This window comes from Dipodomys merriami, unplaced genomic scaffold (assembly GCF_024711535.1).
Source record: "Dipodomys merriami isolate MVZ:Mamm:240054 unplaced genomic scaffold, mDipMer1.0.p SCAF_19, whole genome shotgun sequence".
Taxonomy (NCBI): domain Eukaryota; kingdom Metazoa; phylum Chordata; class Mammalia; order Rodentia; family Heteromyidae; genus Dipodomys; species Dipodomys merriami.
The window spans coordinates 16,404,662-16,424,206 of record NW_027203270.1 but is presented as its reverse complement, the minus strand read 5'-3'; the positions used below and the strand labels follow the sequence as shown (position 1 = coordinate 16,424,206).

The following is a 19,545-nucleotide window of genomic DNA, read 5'->3' as shown; positions in this document are numbered from 1 at the left end:
GTCTCTTCATGCTGGGGCATTGGAGAGGGGACTGATTGCTACGATCTTCCCTGCAGTTTTCTTTCTCACTGTGATGGTCATAAACGAGCATAAAGGAGTAAACGAGTAAAACCACCAAGCATTAATTTGTACTAGTTCTCTCTACTGGCTCTTTTTCAGCTGGTCCCGGAAATTGGCACATATGCTTCTGAGGGCACAGTGTGGATGGGATAGTTTGGCAGCGTGTTGAAGCCCAGGCCCCAACTAGGCTCCTGACACCACTGGGCACAGTCCCACTCTCCTTGACTGGTTTGACAAGGCACTTGGAACCATAACTAAGGTTATGTCCTATGCCTAGCATTCGGACAGCGGAACTGGATATGCTCCAGGGTGCCCCAAATATCCCTTCAGCCAGCTGGAGCCTGTCACTACCAATTGTACCAGTGGGAATGGTGTGACCTCCATCAAAGAAGCCAAACAGTAGGGTTGAGTACTCAGCCAAAGGAAACGTCAGTTGCCCAATCATATGTTAAGTGGCCCACCCCCTTCCACTCCCCCGCTCCCCCGACGCCCCGGCTTTTTTCTAGTTGGGAGTCCTGCCTCTGAACTGGCTTCAAAGAAGGATAATGCTCTTCCTTTTGGGAAAAGGAGCAGCAGGGATGGGGAATGATCGTAGACAAGTCCCTTCCTGTCTCAGGGCTTCAGTTTTTCTATCAGTAAAGTGAGAGGATTTGGGCCGGCTGGCCTCCAGGTCTGACTTTCCGATTGTACCTTAGGCGCCCCTAAGCACTGGAGCCCGGAAGAGAAGGGCGGGCGCGCCTGGCCTCCGGGAGACCGAAGTTCAAGCTAGACGCGGCGACCCCGCCCCGCACCCCGCCCGCGGCCTCCTGTGGCCCAGTGGCCGGGAGGACCGGGCTTCCGCTCTCCACGTTGTTGTTCCCGATTTGGACCACACCCCCCTCACGCGCGCTTTATAGTTGTTTCCCCCTGACCGCCGCCGCCTCGGCCCAGAGCAAAAGGTGGCCCCTGGGGTGGCTCTGTCGGAGTCTCCACCCACGCCAGACACGCGTGGACAAAGACAAAAAATTTAGAGGAAGAAGTGACTTGGTTTGAAATGAGAGAGTGATGAAAAGTAGAGGATGGACCTGGTCACTACTTCAGGAAGTTATCGAAACCTGTGTTCACCTATGGCCCCGTCCGAACCCTCAAATGTGACCCTTCAGACACTGGCCCTTTAAACAGAAGGCTGGCGGTGCGGGGTGTCCATGTGGAGCTGCTCCATGCCGTGTTGTCCTGCCCGCCCATTGGCCCGCGGCCCGATTACGTAGCCTAATAGGATGCGAACGCACTGCGGGGGGAGGAACGGAGACAAAACCCGGAGCCGGATCAGCCCTCCGCTCCGCCGGCTCTCCGGCAGCCTGCTGTCGTCAGCTCCGCCCAGGGGCGGATCCCGCGGGGGGGGGGGAAATTGCGACAGTCGGGTAGTTGCGGGATTTAGGTCGCGTGTGGGAGGGGAGCGGGGACCTAAGCGTCCGGTCATAAATTTCCTTACCAGCCTAGCCCTAATTCAGCTAACCTCAGTCTTGAATTTTCCACTCTTCCTTTCAACCAGGCGAGATTACGACGAGAATGACCCGAGCGCTTCACCCTTTGCTCAACTTGTGGCTTGTCATCGGGGCGGGGCGAGGTGGGAAAGCGGAAAACGGGCGCGACAAACCCGATTCCCTCTTCCTCCCCCATCTAAGCCACGTGCGCGCGCGTGCGCGCGCGCCGTTTATAGTGGGCGGGGCCACCCAGCGCGCGACCCCGCCTCTCCCTCCGTGAGACGACCCGGCCCTTCGGGCGGGGGCTCCGGTCCGGGCTTTGGCTGCGGCCCCGGTGTAGTAGCGGGGGCGGCGGCCGGGGGCAGCGCGGCTCCTTCCCTTGTTGTGTGTGTCGGTGCCTCCTCGCCATCTTGTTGCAAAGCCCTTTCTTGTCGGCGGGACTCCCGGGGGCCGCGGGGCGGGAGGCATCAGAAGGGAGGAAAAGAGGGAGGGCAAGAAAAGGAGGCAGTGCCGCCTCTTGGGGGGATCTTTTTTTTTTTTTTTGCAGATTTATCTTTTTGCAAATATTTTGGGAGACATTGATTTTTCTATCCGTGCTCCCCCGTTCTTTCCTGAGGAGTGCGCTGCGCCGCCCAGCCCTGTCGCCCCCCGGAGGTGATCCCTCCCTCCTGCCCGCCCGCCAGCCTGACCTGTGCCTGGCTCGCGGGCCGCAGCCTCGGCCCCGGCGCGCCCCCGGCTGCTCTCGGCGCGATGAGCATCGAGACGCTACTGGAGGCCGCCCGCTTCCTGGAATGGCAAGCTCAGCAACAACAGAGAGCACGTGGTGAGCGGCCGGGCTGGGCCCCTGGGGCACCGGGCAAGGGGAGGCGAGTGACCCTGGTCCCTGAACCCACACGAAACCCCAAGCGCCCCCCCTTCTCGGCGGCAGCCCGTAGCTTCCCCCGCCCCCCCCCCCCCGAGCTGCCGCCCGGGAGGAATGATGTGGGCAGTGAAAATAATTAATCAATTCATTAACATGCAGCAAAGGACCTGGTTCATTCGGGCGCCACCCTAGCAGCCTGGCACCCCCGTACACTATCCGTGGGGGGCTCCTGCCGCGTGGGCCGGCGGCACCCAGGGTAGCATTGAGGATGTGTGAACCGGGGGTTGGGGCAAGGGCTGGTGTTACGTGGGGGTGGCAGACCCGCGTGTGCGTGCGTGCAGGGAGATGTGTAATGGGAACCTCGGAGAGCAGACGAACGGACGTGTACACCGACGTGTGTACAGCACACGAGTGGGCGTGTGTGTAACGGGGTGGGGGTGGGGATTACTCTACGCGGAGCAGCTCTCCGGCTTTCCTGGTCCCGGCAGGAGGGTGAGGGGGGGGGCGCTCCCGGCAGATCTACGCGCCGCTCGGGGCGGAGGCGGCCTTTGCAGAATGAAATGACATCGCGTGTCTTATGATCCTAGCCAGCCCCGCCTGACCCCGCCTCCCAGGGCTGGGCTGGGTCCCGCGCCTGGGGTTTGAGTGAAAGCCGGGCTGATTGGGCGTCTCTGCAAATGCCCCACGAGTCGACGGGGCCGGTTCCTGGGCCCCCTCGCTCAACCCGGCTTTAGCCGGTGTGGAATGTGGCGTGTCTACGCCTTCCAAACCCGCTCTCGGCTGGAATGTTGCGTGTGCCTGCGTCCCAAGCCCGTTGGTTACACCGGGTGGTGACGTGGATGGGCCCCGCCCCCGACCACGTGCACGGGGGACACTCCCGCTGGGGACGGCGGGGCCCGGCCCCTCCTCCCCGACTCGCGCTCGGCCGGGGGCGGGGCCTGGGCGGGGCCGGCCTGGAACCTTGCGCCGGGTTGGGCCCGGGATCGGGCCGCTGGGCTTCTCCCTGGGAGAGAGAGCCTTTGCCCTGGGAAGGAGGAGCGAAATTCACCTCTCGATTCTCGCCTAATCTTCCTGTATTTGCTCTTGAGGCGAGGGAAACCCTCAGAATCCCAGAGTGGCAAGACATTTAGGACTCAGATTTCTCGAGCTATCCCCCTCCCCCAAACCTTCTCCCCAGTCCTTCGTGGCCCTGCACCGGCTGCAGTGATCCACACTGAAAAGGGGTAAACCTTGGCATTTCTTTCTCAGAGCAGAGACACTAGGATTTTATGGTCCGCCCCACGCACCCTTGGTGGTTGGTCGCTAGCCTTAGGGGTGCTGCCGAGATACGGGCTGAGGAGAGAAAGACTGCTGATCTCCACACTGTCAAGTAGGCTTCAGCCCCTGAACCGTATGGGTGCAGTTCCCCGGGACTCCCGTCCCCTCCCAGACCCCCTAGCACTACTCGGCCGGTGGGTTGTGGTAGCGAGTGCTTCGCCCTCCTTTCCGTTCTCGCTGCCTATTGTTGCTTCAATGATGAGTCATGCAGGAGGTAGTAGTGTGTGGTGTGTGTGTGCGCGCGCGCGCTCCTGCAGCCTGTGCCGCCGCTACAGCGGCGCCGGAGGAGGGGGGGGGGCGGTAGCCAGCAAGGGGAGGGAGAGCTATGGGTCCGCAGGCCTAGTCGGATCCGACTGGCTTCTCAAGGTCAAGAGTCACTAGAGATGTGCCAGACTCAAGTGTCCGGGTTTTGCAGAACTGGTGGGTTGGGACATCAGCCTACACGTTCCTCTCCCTTGTTTGGGGGCGTCTGGAGCGGGGTGAGGCAATGGACAATGCACTAACCAGAATGTCCTGTGTGCAGTCTCAGCTGTAGGGGGGAGAGGGAGGAAATAAGCACTAGGTCTGGGGACGTTGATACCTCCTGCCACTGTCAACACAATGCCAATCGGGAGTGTCAATCTGTGTCCCTATGCATAGACACCAAGAGGAGTGCTCAAGGTGAACACAATTGACCTGCTGTTGCCTCCGGGTGTACCCTCTTTTCATTCTCACCTGACTGAAGGCTGAAAGGCCATATGGGGGAAGGGAGAAGACCATCCCTGTCATCCCTTCTACTCCTCTCCAATTAAGCAAAGGACTGGTCAGTTAGATGGAGGTGGGTGATGTAAGCTGCTTTGCAGGCAAAGCAGTTGGGGAATGGCTCTCCTAAGCAGTTGCAGAGCCCTGCCCCTCCCCCAGGTGGTGAGAACTGGGGGTTAGCCAAGTTCAGCTACTGGGTCAGAGCTTCTTGATGCTGAATCAGGGAGTCTTGGGAGATGGATGGTGCTAAAAAGCCTAATCTATTCCAAGAAAACATGCATCTCTTGTCTAGAGTTGGCCAGACCTGGCCTCAGCAGTTTAACCTCCAGAATTCCCTTTCTTCTTCTTAAGATTCTATCCTCTATCCTGGAGCAGGAAGAATGGGAGAGAAGAGGGTGGGATGTGAACCCGATGATCAGTTCTGAACAGAAATTCTCCTGTCCATTCCTCCTTCAACCTCAAGGACAGGTTTTCTGGCCTAAACCATATAGTTGGCTTACATGATGGATGAACCTGAGGATGGGTGCACATTGGAGCCTGTGTGAGAAAAAAATAAGAAAGGAAGGACAAGGCCCTCTTTTGTTCTGCAAGATGGCTTAATTTGGTCTTCCCAGGGGTAATTTGGGCTCTACTCCCTTGATTGGAGGATGCTAGGCAGAGTATCCAGAGACACCTGTCCATGTCCTGCCCTGGGTCTGCTTTGTTTGCCAAGCTCCCTGGTAGCCTGTTGAAGGGGAAAACTGCTGTGCACATTTGGGACTACAAAGTGCACATTTGTGGACCCCCTTAACCTGGAACCCTGTGCCTAAGTTCCTAGGCCCCTTATAGCTTAAAAAGATTGTAGGTAGCTGGTGCAGTGGCTTGTGCCTGTAATCCTAGTTACCCAGGAGGCTGAGATCTGAGGATGGAGATTCGAACTCAGCCCATGCAGGAAAGGCCAGCAGCCTCTTATCTCCAATAAACTAGCCAAAAAAAGTCAGAACTGGCCACTGTGGTAGAGTGGTAGAGTGGTAGCCACAGGACCAGAAAAGAAAAAGAAAAAAAAAAAAAAAAAGATTGCTAGTAGCACTCCTGCAATCTTGCTCCCTGGGCCTTTGGCCCTGGATTATCCCAAAGGGTCATGATAAATTCTTGGGGGTGGGGCAGCACCGGGTAGATCCCAGGGAGATGAGTGTGCATGTATGTATGCGAGAGGGCGTATGTATACCTGTGAGTACAGAATGGTTGAAATCTGCAGATTGCTCTTGAGGAAGGCCCTAGCACCTGTGTATTTGGCCCTTCAGTGCCCTAGAGAGGGTCTCTGGGTAGAAAATGAGTGGTTGGGGACAGAAAGCATTGGTGACTGGTTCCGTCCTAAGACAGCCTCCCTCCCTCCAGAGTTGCTCATGCTAGGCCAAGTGTGATGGACCTTTGCCATTCACCAGGGTTTTTCCTGGCACCTGGGAGACATGTCTCCCTGCCTCTGGAAGAGGGGAGGGGAAGGAAGGAGGTTGCCATCTCCTAGGTAAGCTTTGGATTTGCTTTAAAATACAGGATTTGTCTAGGTTCCCAGGACACCTGTCCTTGGGTCCCTGTCTATCTGCCCATGGAGAGTAGAGTATTTGCTCCTAGGCTAATGGATGTTTGGATTCTGGGTTGAAGAAGTGGAGATGGGGAGCTGAAGGGCCTTATCTTGCCAGGCCCAGCCTGCCAGCAGTCTGGAGCTGGAATTCAGCAAGGCTTTTTTGCCAGTGTGGTTTGTGGGAAACTGGAGCACAAGGAACAGGTTTTCTCTGGTGCTGTAATCTAAGCCAGGGCAGGTGGGGAGAGGCCTGGAAAAGCAAGGCCTCCCCACATTGGAGCAGGCCTGCCCAGCTTGGCGGCTTAGCTTCCTGAAGGGCAGGGATGATCAGGAGAGGCCCTGTGACTGGCAGCCCTGAGCCCTGGCTGCTGGGAAACCACGGAGAGCTTTACTCTGAATACTTCCCCTCTGTTTCCTCCTTGGGCTTCTTCCCTGTGGGCAGGGCCAGCAGCTGCCCTGGAGACTCTGAAGGTGTCCCTTGGCCAAAGGGCCCTGGGCCTCTGAGCCAGTAACACTTGTAGAGGTTGTTCTGTCCCCAGCTTCAACTCACATTTGGGTGTGTCCACTCACTGCTGTGTCCACTCGTTCACACAGTGGTGAATGCAGCAGGAGCAAGAGGCTGGTTGTCCAGTTCCTCTGCTTGTCTTGAGTCCCTGCAGCCCTATGCAGGGCTGGGAAAGGACAGCACTGGGAGGGTAAGGAGAGGCTCTGCTCCTTCTCCTGTTCTCTATCAGCTCCTGAGCAGGCCTCACCATCCTGCTTGGCTTTCAACAGAGGAGTTGAAGGAAGTGACCAGTGAAGGTAGCCTGAGTCCATGCCCCTGCTCTGCCTCTGCTAAAGAATCCGGCCTACCTTTCCTCCTGCCTCTTACCTTTCTAGTTTTTGTTGCTGTTGATGGAACAGAAGGGATTGGGAGAAATGAATCCTAACAGAAGGGGCAAGTATATTTATAGTCTCTTTAGAACACAAAGAGGACTTAGGACTGGTCTGGGAGTTTAGAAGTCCTGAGAGATTGTCTCATAAAGGCGATATCCCTGCCCTACCTGTGACTTGGGGCTCTTGTGAGGATTGGGGATGTGAACGTATGCAAGTTCATGTTGACATTGAAAGTACTAGGCATCTGGCTAAGTGTTAATCTTGCTGTGTGACCTCTCTTGTGTTCATTTACTGCATCTGTGAAGTGCAGGGGCCTGTCTGTATTTATAACATCTGTGAAATAAAAGTACTGCCTGCTCTCTAACAGGTGCTTTGTAAATACTGTGAAAGCTGTCTCCATTCTTCTATGGTGGCTGGCCTCTGCCCAGCTTTCTGACCTCATCTTTCCCTCTTGGCCCTCTGGACCTGGCTGATCACCTGCCTTACCCACTCAAGCTTCAGGTTGTCAAGCCTACAGCACCCTCACAGCTTCTACTTACCTTTCCTTGGACCCTTTCTTTCCTGGACAAGGGGTATCATGGAACACTGACTGGGTGAAGCAGGACCCACAGCCATCAGCCCTGCTGAGACTCCCTCCCATGTGTTCTTTCTTTGCATAGAGGAGCAAGAGCGGCTTCGTCTGGAACGGGAGCGGGAGCGGGAGCGGGAGCAGGAACAGAAGAAAGCCAGTAGCTTGGCCAGGCTAGCACATGCCCTACCTGTGGAGGAACCCCGCATCGAGGCACCCCCGCTGCCCTTGTCCCCACCAGCTCCCCCACCAGCACCTCCACCCCCACTTGCCACTCCCACTCCACTGACTGTCATTCCTATTCCTGTAGTGACCAACTCTGCCCAGCCACTGCCCCCACCCCCACCACTGCCCCCTGCTGCCCAGCCTCTGCCCCTGGCACCTCGTCAGCCAGCCCTGGTCAGCACTCCTGGACTCAGCATTAAGGAGCCTGCCCCGTTGCCTGCCAGGCCTCAAGTGCACACCCCGGCTCCTGTACTGCCGGACTCGAAGACCACTGTTGCACCTACTGGCAGCCCCAAGCCTTTGCAGCCCCTCCCCACACCCATCCTGACCATAGCACCCCACCCTGGCGTACAGCCTCAGCTGGCCCCCCAGCAGCCACCCCCACCCACGCTTGGGACCCTGAAGTTGGCACCAGCTGAAGAAGCCAAATCCAGTGAACAGAAGAAGAGGCCTGGGGGGTGAGTGGGGAGTGGGGCCGGAGGGATGGAGAGAACTTGTCTGGTCCCTTGGCTGTGTGTGTGCAAGAGAAAGTACCCTTCCCAGCATGTCATGCCCAATCTAGAAGTACCTCCTGTATTTGCACAGGCTGGACACTGTTCTTACTAAGCTTTCTCTGTCCTGAGAATGAATGGCCATTACCTTCTTGTTCTCAGACCCTCTCCAATGCCATCACCCAGGGGCTTATGCTACTTCCAGGCCTTTGGGAAGGGACCAGGGTCAACTGGCTGCTGACAGTCACAGCATCTGAGCTGTCTGTCTCAATCGTTGACCGGGAGGGATAGAGGGTTACAGGGCATGTGGATTAAGAGCCTAGTTGTGCCCTGAGAAGGGGGAGTGGGGGTAGGGGTTCTGCATAGGGCAAACACTTTTCATTGCCCATTGCTGCTATTAAAGAATGTTGGGGACAAAAAGCCTGTGGCATTTGGGAGGGATGGCAGCGGGGCTCAGGAAGGCTGCCTATTCAAGGCCCTTTCTGAGCCTCCTGTCTGTCTGGGTTTCAGGATCGGAACCAGAGAAGTTCACAACAAATTGGAGAAAAACAGGTGTGTGTGTGCGCGCGCCCGCACGCACCTGCGTGTGTGACTCGGGGCCCCAGTCCCTCCCTCCCTCCCTCCCCTGGGATTTGCCCACCGTGGGGCTCCCCTAGCTCCCCTCTTCCCCCCCTCCCCGAGGCCTTCCTTCCTCTCCCCAGTCTGGGGCGCTGGCTGACTCGAGCTCGCTCCCTCTCCCTCAGGAGGGCCCATCTAAAGGAGTGCTTTGAGACCCTGAAGCGCAACATCCCCAATGTGGACGACAAGAAGACATCGAATCTGAGTGTGCTGCGGACGGCGCTGCGGTACATCCAGGTATGGGGGAGGGAAGCCGGACCGGGCGGTGCCGCCACAGGCCGCAGCGCCAGCTTCCTGCTCCGCAGCCCGCCCCGCCCTCCCGCGCTCGCCGGCTCCCCCGCCCGCCTCCACGCGGGCGCTGAGCACATGGCCCCGCTGACGTCAGCGGGGCTCCCAGCCCGAGAGAGGGGGGGGTGGTGGCGGAGGGCGCGTGCGCGGGAGGGCGGGGCGGAGGGCGCGTGCGCGGCAGGGGGGTGGTGTTCTCCTCTCCCGCGCGCGCGCGGCGTCTGCGGGCCCCGGGCAGCGCCGCTGACTCGCTCGGCAGTGTGTGAGCGCAGCGCGCGTGACTAGGGCGCGAGTGACTGGCGTCGCCCCGCCCTCCGTTAGGGCGGGAACCCGACTTGGCCCGAGCGACTGTCGCTAGTGGCAATAAGTGGGACAGGAAGGTGGGGGAACTCCTGGGCGGAACCTCCCTCCCTGGCAGCGGGCTGGTCTGTCCGCCAGGCTTAAGATCCCCCCCCTCAGGATGGCGTAGGCACCGAGAGGCCGCGACCTGAAAAGGCGAATGCAGGGATTTGGGTGACACACAGTTCTGGGCTCACTGAAAAGAAAAAAAAAATTGGCTTTCCCTTCTGCCGTTGTTGAAAGAAAGGGTTTTTATGTTTTAAATTGTAGTGGACCCTCTAGGCTGTCGGTCCCCTCCCTCGGGCGGGCGCCCCTCTGCTGCCGCGGGGAGCGAGCCGATAAGGCAGTTGCCATGACGGCCCGGAGTTCCGGTTTCCTTGGAAACCGGCTGCAGGCTCGGCGCGCGGGGCGGCGGGGGATGGGCGCGCGCCGCGCTCCGCTGCCTCGGCGACGCGAGCCGTTGAGGAGGTGGGCGGCGCTTAGGGCTCCCTGCCGCGCGGGCGGGGTGACGCCTCAGGGTCTCCCTGGTGGCCCGTTTGGGAAGCTTTCGGGATGGGGGGGGTGAAAGCAGAGACGTCCAAGAAGCCGGCCCTCCCTCGGCCCCCCCACAGGGGTGACAGTTCTGAAGCAGCCCGAACCTGACTTGCTGCAAGACCCAGGCGCCGCTACGCACCCCCCCCCCCCCACTGCCCGCTCTCCCCTCCCCCCTCCCCCGCCGGCAAACTCGCGCCTTTCCGCCCGCCCTCCCTAGCGAGGGGGAGGGACTGGCCCGTTTCCCGTTCGCTTCCCGGCAGCCAAGAGGGGGCAGGGCAGCATCGCTGATTGGCCGAGCCAGACTTGGGGCGGGGTACCTGGGCGCGCGGAGGGAGGGTGCGGCTGGCGGGAGTGACGCAGCAAAGCCAGGCCGCGTGGGTGAGCGCGTGCTCCGAAGGGGCGGGGCCTCTTGCGGCTAGGGTGGAGGTGGAGAACCCGCGGAGCGGGGGAGGGGCTCCGGGTTACCCGGGGTCTGGAGGATGCAGTGGAAGGTCAAATAGCTTATTTTCGGAATATGTGTATTTTTTTTTTTTTTTTTTTTTGCAGAACTTAAGGTTGTAACTTAGGGTATAATTTGTCTTTAGCCAAGTGGCCTCTTGACAAATTCCTGTTGAGAGGCTGTGATATTTTCTGCGAATAGCAACTTCTGTATGGTGAAGTTGAAAAACTAGTCGTGCCAAGGAGATGTTAGGAGAATTGAGTTTATTCATGCAAATAACCTCAGGCACTGTAAAAGTTATTAGGAATCGTTGCTGAGTAGAAGGATGAACTGGCAAGTTCCTCTACAGATGCATACTTGGGGAGTCTTGCATAACAAGTGGATTTGGAAGTCATTCAGAGATTCAGAAGCAGCAGAATGAAGCTCCTTTAGGCTCCTGGCTGGGCTGACTAGGAAGTGAGAGGGACCCCAGGCAAGTTGTTGAGGAAGACATTTGAGAGGTGCTGGATATATCTGGATAAACTCAGGAGGCAATCCAGATAGTGTTGGAGGGAGGAAGATGCCTTTTCAGAAGTAAAAGATGTGCGGATGAGGGTTTTGGTATTGTGTGCAGAGCAGGAGGCTATGGAGAGCAAGAGACCCAGCAGAACCTAGAGGTGGTATAGGACTAGAAGACCACCATAGAGAACAGAGCAGAGGAAGCACAGGCATGCATCCAGGTCATCACAGAGAGGAAGTGAGTTTAAAATAAAGTAACTCAGTGGGTAGAATACTTGCTTAGTGTGCATGAAGCTGTGCCTCTGACTGTCAGTATCACCAGGGCAAACCAAAAATGAAACTGTATAGGCTGAAGTTAGTCTCCAGGCACTTGTATACCTGTAGAGAACTCCACTGTGGGAAGAAGAGCTCTTGGCTCCTGATCTAAAAGTCTGGCCTCCCTGAAAGCCAGTAGATTTCAGAGTGGCAGTTACAGCCAGCCACCAGGTTCCAATGATAGCTAAGTTACCAGGGGCCTGCCATTGATGTAGCCTCCTGTGATGCCATGTGCAGGCCCAGGGTAGACCCATGAGAAGCCACACAGGTGTGGAAGGGCGGGGTGGAGGGTGTCTTTTCTACTCTTTCTAGCAGAATGTGGGAAAAACAAGTTAAAGTAAGGATAGTAGAAGGGGGCTGTGTGGTCAAGGCCAGTACAGAGTATGACTGTATCTGCATTATATGTCGCGGCACTGATAGTTTGAGTCATTTCTCACTGGTCAGAGGTCAGTAGTTTGGGGCCAAAGGAGTGTAGAGCAGTGAGGCCCGAATGGATAGGCATTGCTATATACAGTCAAGAAAAGCTGCCACAACAGCAAGACAGCCTCTAGGGTGTGGATGCATAAAGGTCTCCAGTGCACTTAGTTCCTGTGATTCTTTCTCCTTAAGATGAAAGGGTGAGACTGCACAGAGCCAGAGCAGGGACAGACATGCTCATAGATCTTTCCTTGAGGCTGGTAAGCACTCTGCTTATCATCCTATCTTGGTAGGGTACTGAGGGTAATAAAATGGAGAGCAGTCCTTACCTTCTTTCACATATTGGGCAGGGACAAGGTACGAAAACAATATATTTACACATATCAGCTATTTTGGTGGACATCTGATAGTATCTAATTTAATATTCAGATATTTGATAAAGCTAATCATGAATTCCTGGCCAGGTTTTGAGCTGAAGAAGGATAGTGGAGGGGTGGGGACCCAGGTTTGGTCTAGGAGCAGGAGCAAACAAGACAGAGTGGTGAAGATGGGAGAGTCTATGTATAGGCATTGAGATAGATAGGGTTCAAAGAGAAAAACCAAGACTAGTAGTGGTTCTAGTGGGTGAGGAGCCCATATACTTGGTCATATTCCCCAAGCCTTGGAGGCCAGATACTCAAGAACAGAACAAGAAATAGACTTGGGGGCCTGGGATGTGGCTTAGTGAGACAGACTGGTGAAGATGGGAGGGTTTGTGTTTAGGCATTGAGATAGATAGGGTTCAAAGAGGAAAACCAAGAGAAATAGTGGTTCTAGTATGTGATGAGCCCATATATTGGACATATTCCCCAGGCCTTGGGAGGCCAGGTGCTCAAGAACAGATCAAGAAATAGACTTGGGGGCTGGGGTGTGGCTTAGTGCTAGAGTGCTTGCCTAGCGTGCATGAAGCCCTTGGTTCGATTCTTCGGTACCCACATACACAGAAAAGGCCAGAGTGGCTCTGTGGCTCAAGTGGTAGAGTGCTAGCCTTGAGCAGAAGCAGCTCAAGGACAGTGCCTAGGCCCTGAGTTCAAGTACCAAGACTGGAAAAAAATAAAGATGGAGTCTGGCACTGGTGACTCACACCTATAATCCTAATTACTCAGGAGGCTGAGATTTGAGGATCATCATTCAAAGCCAGACATGGCAGAAAAATCCATGAGACTTTTTTTTTTTTGGGGGGGGGTCCACTCGTGGGACCTGAACTCTGGGCCTGGGCACTGTCCCTTAGCTCTTCAGCTCAAGACTAGCACTCTACCACTTGAGCCACAGCGCCACTTCCAGGTTTTTTCTTTTTGCTTATGTGGTGCTGGGGAATCAAACCCAGGGCCTCATGCATGCAAGGCAAGCGCTCTATCACTGAGCCACCTTCCCAGCCCTCCATGAGACTCTTGTTGCCAGTGAACCACCAGAAAATCAGATGCGGAGCTGTGGCTCAAAGTGGTAGAGTGCTAGCCTTGAGCACAAAAGCTCAGAGACAGTGCCCAGGCCCTGAGTTCAAGCCCCACAACCAATAAAAGAGAGAGAGAGAGACAGAGAGAGATATACTTGGGCTGGGTGCCAGTGGCTAACACTTGTAATCTTGGCTACGAGGAGGCTGAGATCTGAAGATTTAGTTCTACCACCAGCTGGTGCAGATAAAAGTCAGGAGATTGTAGAGACATGAAAAAGAGGTATGTATAGAAGGGAGCTTGGAAATGGGACGTGAACGGACAGATTAGAGCTGTGTTAACCCTGTGCAAAATGGTAATTGGAGAGAAGGAGATGAGAGGATGCTGTCCCAAAGTTTAGCTTGCCATCTCCAAGGACAAGGTTACCAAAGGGGAAAAGCAAATGGTGAGGTGGAGAGAAAGTATAAGATCCTTCTGGGGTTCTTGGGGGAACAGGTTCTGAGGAGTGGCCTGTGGTATCAGTGACTAAGCAGAGGGGAAGAATGATAGTGGAGGCATCTGGAGTGGAGGTAGAGAGACGAGGCAAGAAGCGGTGAGTCCTTCAGAAACAAGCTGAGGTAGGGGTAGGAGAGGGCCTTCATACTTGGGTCCAAGCTGGCCTGAATCTGCTTGCTTTCAGTGGTATGTGTTCAAGATCCCACAGTGCTCAGAAGCATAAGCAGGCCTGGTCTCCAGTGGCTCAGGTCCCACCAGGCCCCTTGTCACTGCAATGTCCCTGTAGGTCTGCTGATGTGACGTGAGGTTTTGAGGTACCATGCAGCCTGTGGCTGCTGCTCAGTGTATCGTCCTGTCCCTTGTCCTGTCCCCAGTCCCTAAAGAGGAAGGAGAAGGAGTATGAGCATGAGATGGAACGGCTGGCGAGGGAGAAGATCGCCACACAGCAGCGGCTGGCAGAGCTCAAACATGAGCTGAGTCAGTGGATGGACGTGCTGGAGATCGACCGTGTACTCCGGCAGACGGGCCAACCTGAGGATGACCAGGCCTCCACCTCCACCGCCTCTGGTGAGCCCTGGCCCTATGCTAGCCCTCCCACCTTCAGACATTGTGTCCAGCTTCCCTGGTCAGGTTTTTTTGTCTGTTAGAAAAGTTGCTCTCTACCCCATCCTGTCTCCAGGCCCCTAGTGGCATCTTTGCCTCCACACACTTGTTTTCTGTGCCCTTCTGATCTGCTCCCCGCTCCTTGTTCCCCCACAGAGGGTGAGGACAACATAGACGAGGATATGGAGGAGGACCGGGCAGGCCTGGGCCCACCTAAGCTGAGCCATCGTCCCCAGCCGGAGCTGCTGAAGTCTACCCTGCCACCTTCCAGCACTGCCCCTGCACCTCTGCCACCACATCCTCACCCCCATCCTCACCCAGTGGCTCTGTCTCCTGCCCATCTCCCCGTGCAGCCGCCGCCGCCGCCACCACTGCCACCACAGCAGAAGACCCCTCTGCCAGCCCCACCTCCCCCACCAGCCACCCCTGCCCAGACACTGGTGCCAGCTCCAGCTCATCTGGTGGCCACAGCTGGGGGTGGTTCCACGGTCATTGCCCACACAGCCACCACCCATGCCTCAGTCATCCAGACTGTGAACCATGTTCTACAGGGGCCAGGCGGCAAGCACATTGCCCACATTGCCCCCTCAGCCCCCAGCCCTGCCGTGCAGCTAGCACCTGCCACGCCCCCCATCGGCCACATCACAGTGCACCCTGCCACCCTCAACCACGTGGCCCACCTTGGCTCCCAGCTGCCCTTGTACCCACAGCCTGTGGCAGTAAGCCAGCCAGTGGCAGTGAGCCACATTGCTCACACCCTCTCACACCAGCAAGTGAACGGCACAGCCGGGCTGGGGCCCCCGGCCACTGTCATGGCAAAGCCAGCTGTGGGGGCTCAGGTGGTGCACCACCCCCAGCTGGTAGGCCAGACAGTGCTTAACCCAGTGACCATGGTCACCATGCCCTCCTTCCCAGTCAGCACACTGAAGCTGGCCTGAGGATGAGGCTACTCAGAGGCCCCCAGTGGGGGCAGGGAGGGGGACCTGTCCCTCCCTCTCCTACCCACCAGCTCCACACATTCCAGCCAGGCCCAGGCCCACCTAACCCACACCACCCCCAGGCCTCCTAGGGGAAGGGGGTGCAGAGACACTGAGCCAGGGGAGGGAAGGGCTCCCAGGGAGTTGGGGGCAGGGCAGGGTATTACCCCGCTGTACTAGGGCTTGATAGAATAACTGCTGAGGACACTGGTGGATGTGCCACCTGTGTGGCTAGTGCCAGCCCCTGTCCCCTGAAGTGATAATGGCCTCATGTTCCCTGGCTCTCCCTCCCCTGCCCTCCTTCCTGTGCTGCTGCTATTGCTCTATCTGGTGAGGTGACGAAGCACCCTAGCCTTCCCACCCTGGCTTCAGTGTCCTTCTCTGAGACTTTTGTAGAGAAAATGGGGGCAGACCTGAAGCCACTTGGTCCTGAAAGCTGGGGACATGCCTGATGAGGGGCCCTTCTCTGAGTACAGGTGACAGATCCTATGATGAAGTGGTTGGACCGGAGTCATGCCCAGACAGGTGGGGGCCTGGGCCTGGACCTGGTGCTCGCTAACCCACTCGGAGTCACTAATTCGTTGCAGTAGAAACTTTCAAATGGTTACCAACAATAAACCAAGCTGTTGTCAAGCTTCCCTATCCCTCCCACTTGGCTCTTGACCTCCAGAGGGCAGGCTGAGTTGGAGCTGTGGGAGATCAGAGAGGAGCCATCCTGTACCCCTATCCCCATCTTGGGCTTGGTATTAGGCTTCCAGGAGGTCCTGTTTTGGCTTTTATGCCCCCTGGTTCTGTGATCTCTTGTGTGGAGCGCCCTCCCAGGAGCTAGGGGCAGGCCTTTATGGGTCTGGATTCCAGGGGCTTAGAAGCCACATTGTTGAGACCTCAGGAAGATGAAGTCCAGGGACATGGCCAAAGCCTGGTACCCCTTCCCAAACAGCCCTTGGGATCTGTAAAAGGGGCAGAGCTGGTCTCCCCGTTACTCCAGTGGAGGTTTGAAGGCCCTTCCCTAGTGAGCGCTGTAGCATACTGCCACCTTCCATTATGGGAGAGGCAGGGACAGTGCTACACTTGGGGTCAGGAGTGAGGGTGCTGTGCTAGGAGATGCTCTGCCCCGCCTCTGCTGTGGTAGACTTCGTTGGCTTCTCTGTGTGGATATTTATTACAAGTGGCCTTGTGTCAAGACACTCAGTTACACGCACACATGCACATTCAGCTCCCCACTGGACACTCACCAATGGCCTTTTGGTGTGGGGAAAGTGAATATCCCTAGGTGTTAAGTTTGCACTGGAGTCCGGTTGTGTGAGGGACCAGGAGGGGCCAACTCGGGATCTTCTGGAGTGCCCCAGGAGAGTGCTGAGGACCCCAGCAGAGGTCTTAAATGGATTTTCCTCTGAAATAAAAGATTCCTTAGATGCCTAAACAACTCCCAGTTCCTTCCTGGTCCTGGAGACCTCCCAGGGGACTTCTTTCCATTTGTCTTGGGGTGGGGTGGGGGTGACAATAGGATGAGGTCCCCACTCAGGCCTGTGGCAGGGCAATCTACCCCACAGGCTGGCTGGCTTCTGCAGCCATTCCACCCACACCCGGGGGGTGGGGAGACAACCACACTCTGGTGACAGTGAAAGAGCAGGGTTTGGTGCCAGCACGGAGCACTTTGGCAGACTTGCCACCCCCATTCACTTTTCTTTGTGTCCTGAGGCCAGTTCTAGAGTTCAAACTCCTGTTGGCCAGTTGCCCTCAGGCCTGCAGATTACCTCATCATCCACCTGCCCTCCCCCTCCCAGCCCCTTGTAGGGGGTCTTGATCTAGTGCCGAATGACTCTGTCCAGATTGGTGATGATGGGTGTTGTTGCTGTTGTTTTTGTCGTTTGTGAACGCTGTGATGCTGTGTGCCCAAGCGGGCAGCCACTTCCTGGCCCTTCCTTGGGCATTTCCCCCTGAAAGCTGTTAGGACCATATCTGTCCTCACCCTGTGGGACCACCTAGCCCTTCCCTCCCTAGCCCTTCCAGCCTGGGACACACACACACACACACACACACACACACACACATCTTACCTCTCATGCGTGTTTTACCCTTGATGTTCGGAGTGACTCACTGGCTGGGAGTCTTTACCTCGGGGAGAAGGGGGGAGTGGTTCCTTGGGGGCCAAAGAAGGGCAGGGAACACCTGGAGGGTAGTTGGGGGTCACCATATAGCCCCTGCTCTCTGGGAATAGCTGCTTCTCCCCCCATCCCAGGGTCCCACCCCCAACCCCTAAAGAGGTGGCCCTTGTTTACAGTGAGGACTCGGTCACTGTGTCTCCGTTTCCTGAAATACAAACTGTAGCGACCCCAGACTGTAGAGATTTTTATGTGTTTGGATACATCTGCTGTGTGGGAAAAAACAAAACTACAAAACCCCTAATTTTGTACATATTGTATTTTTACTATTGAACTGTATTCTAGTGGCTGTTCATGCTCCAAAACTTTAGGTATTGAGACATGAATACTATCCATGTAATAAGCACTTGCCTGGAATAAAATATAAAACTGAAATAAACCTGCACTGAAACCTGAGATAAAGCTGCCAGCCTGCAGCATCTGGGTCAATTTATTGCAGAAGGAGGTGGAGGCAGCAGAATCTGACAGCAAGGGCTGTGTCACAAAACCCTGTCTCAAAACACAAAAATGCCAGATGCCTGTGGCTTAGACCTGTAATTCTAACTCAGGTGATAGATCTGGGGGATATTGATTTGAGGCCAGCCTGAGCAGAAAAGTCTGAAAACAGGCAATGCTGAGGGCTGGAGGTGTGGTTCAAGTGGTAGCGCTAGTGCACCATCCAGGCAGAGCAAGCAAACAAGTAAGGAGCCCTGAATTGAATTTGAAATCCCAGTACTGTCCCAAAGAAAAACCCACAAAACCCAGCCGGGAATGTGGCTCAGTGGTAGAGTGCTTCCTCAGCATGTATGAAACTCTGAGTTCAATTCCTCAGTGCCACATAAACAGAAAAGGCTGGAAGTAGCAGTGTGGCTCAATTGGTAGAGCACTAGCCATAACAAAAGAAGTTTAAAGACAGTGCCGAGGCTCTGAGTTCAAGCCCCAGGACTGGCCAAAAAAAACAACAACTGGAATGGTTGGAAACAAAACAGTTCAGAGAGTAGAATACTTGCCTAACAAGTGCTTCTGAACTAGGGTTCCATCCCAATCCTCCAGCAGTCCTAAGTTCAATACCCAGTAGAAAGGATAGGGAGTCCATCCATACCCTGGGCTGTTTGGGGAATGGTCAATTTTAGAAAACAGTTTGAGGGCTAGGAATATGGCTTAGCAGTAGAGTGATTACCTAGCATGCATAAAGCCCTGGGCCAGAAGTGGCACTGGCTCAAGTGGTAGGGTGCTAGCCTTGAGCATAAGTAGCTCAGGGAGGGCTGGGGGGAAGGTGGCTCAGTGGTAGAGCGCTTGCCTTGCATGCATGAGGCCCTGGGTTCGATTCCTCAGCACCACATAAGCAGAAAGAAAAAAACTGAAAGTGGCTCTGTGGCTCAAGTGGTAAAGCACTAGCCTTGAGCTGAAGAGCTGAGGGACCAGCGCCCAGGCCCAGAGTTCAGGCCCCACGACCGGACCCCCCCCCAAAAAAAAAAAAGCAGCTCAGGGAGAGTGCCCAGGACCTGAGTTCAAGCCCTAGGACTGGCAAACACACACACACACACACACCTAAAATCAAGACCCAGTTGTCATCACATGACTCAAATTTAGACTGCAGTTTTGGTCATCCTTATGCCTATGTAATGTTTTATATTTCCTCCAACCATTTTTTTTTTTTTTTTTTTTTTTTTGTCGGTCATGGGGCTTGAACTCTGGGCCTGGGCGCTGTCCCTCAGCTCTTCAGCTCAAGGCGAGTGCTCTACCACTTGAGCTACAGCGCCACTTCCGGTTTTCTGGTGGTTTATTGGAGATAGGAGTCTCATGGTCTTTCCTGCCCGGGCTGGCTTTGAACCGCGATTCTCAGATTTCAGCCTCCTGAGTAACTAGGATTACAGGTGTGAGCCACCGGCGCCTAGCTTCCAACTCTTTTTAACAAACATCCCATTGGAGGAAATAAAGAGCTAACCCAGCCGAGCAGATAAGGAAACAGGTTTGAGGGGGCCAAGTGATTTGTTAAGGTCACATGGTCGCACAATTGTCTGAGCCCTTCAAGCTACATTCAGATCTCTGAACAGAATCTTCCCTCTAGCATGTGACACCCTTGACCTAGCCTGGTAGCAACACACCCCAAGACTGTGGCATAAGCAGTAAGCAGCTTCCCAAGAAGGCCATTTTGGCTTTGGGTCATGAGAAGACATCCTAGGGGTCCACCAAGTCTTTTCAGGGAAGAGAAAAAGAATAAGAGGGTGGAGGTCAGAGGCCAAGAGGTCATGTTACCAGCTAGGTATGGAGGAACTTGTCTTCA

At 55.7% G+C, this 19,545-nt stretch overlaps 1 protein-coding gene across 1 annotated transcript; it reads left to right on the top strand.

The window, feature by feature from the left end:
• Window positions 1-1,923: 1,923 nt before the first annotated feature.
• On the top strand, window positions 1,924-16,540 carry Mnt (MAX network transcriptional repressor). Its single transcript, XM_070027500.1, has 6 exons — window positions 1,924-2,346; window positions 7,540-8,131; window positions 8,675-8,716; window positions 8,908-9,019; window positions 13,909-14,101; window positions 14,294-16,540. The coding sequence occupies exons 1-6, from the start codon at window positions 2,274-2,276 to the stop codon at window positions 15,073-15,075; spliced, it is 1,794 nt and encodes a 597-aa protein (XP_069883601.1). The 5' UTR covers window positions 1,924-2,273; the 3' UTR covers window positions 15,076-16,540.
• Window positions 16,541-19,545: the final 3,005 nt, after the last annotated feature.

What these genes read in the sequence shown, in the direction of transcription:
- Mnt (XM_070027500.1), top strand. Translation starts at nt 2,274, where the DNA reads ATGAGCATCGAGACGCTACTGGAGGCCGCCCGCTTCCTGGAATGGCAA. An exon ending in CGGCGCTGCGGTACATCCAG is followed by an intron (nt 9,020 to 13,908) that starts GTATGGGGGAGG and finishes TCCTGTCCCCAG; the next exon opens with TCCCTAAAGAGGAAGGAGAA. An exon ending in CTCCACCTCCACCGCCTCTG is followed by an intron (nt 14,102 to 14,293) that starts GTGAGCCCTGGC and finishes GTTCCCCCACAG; the next exon opens with AGGGTGAGGACAACATAGAC.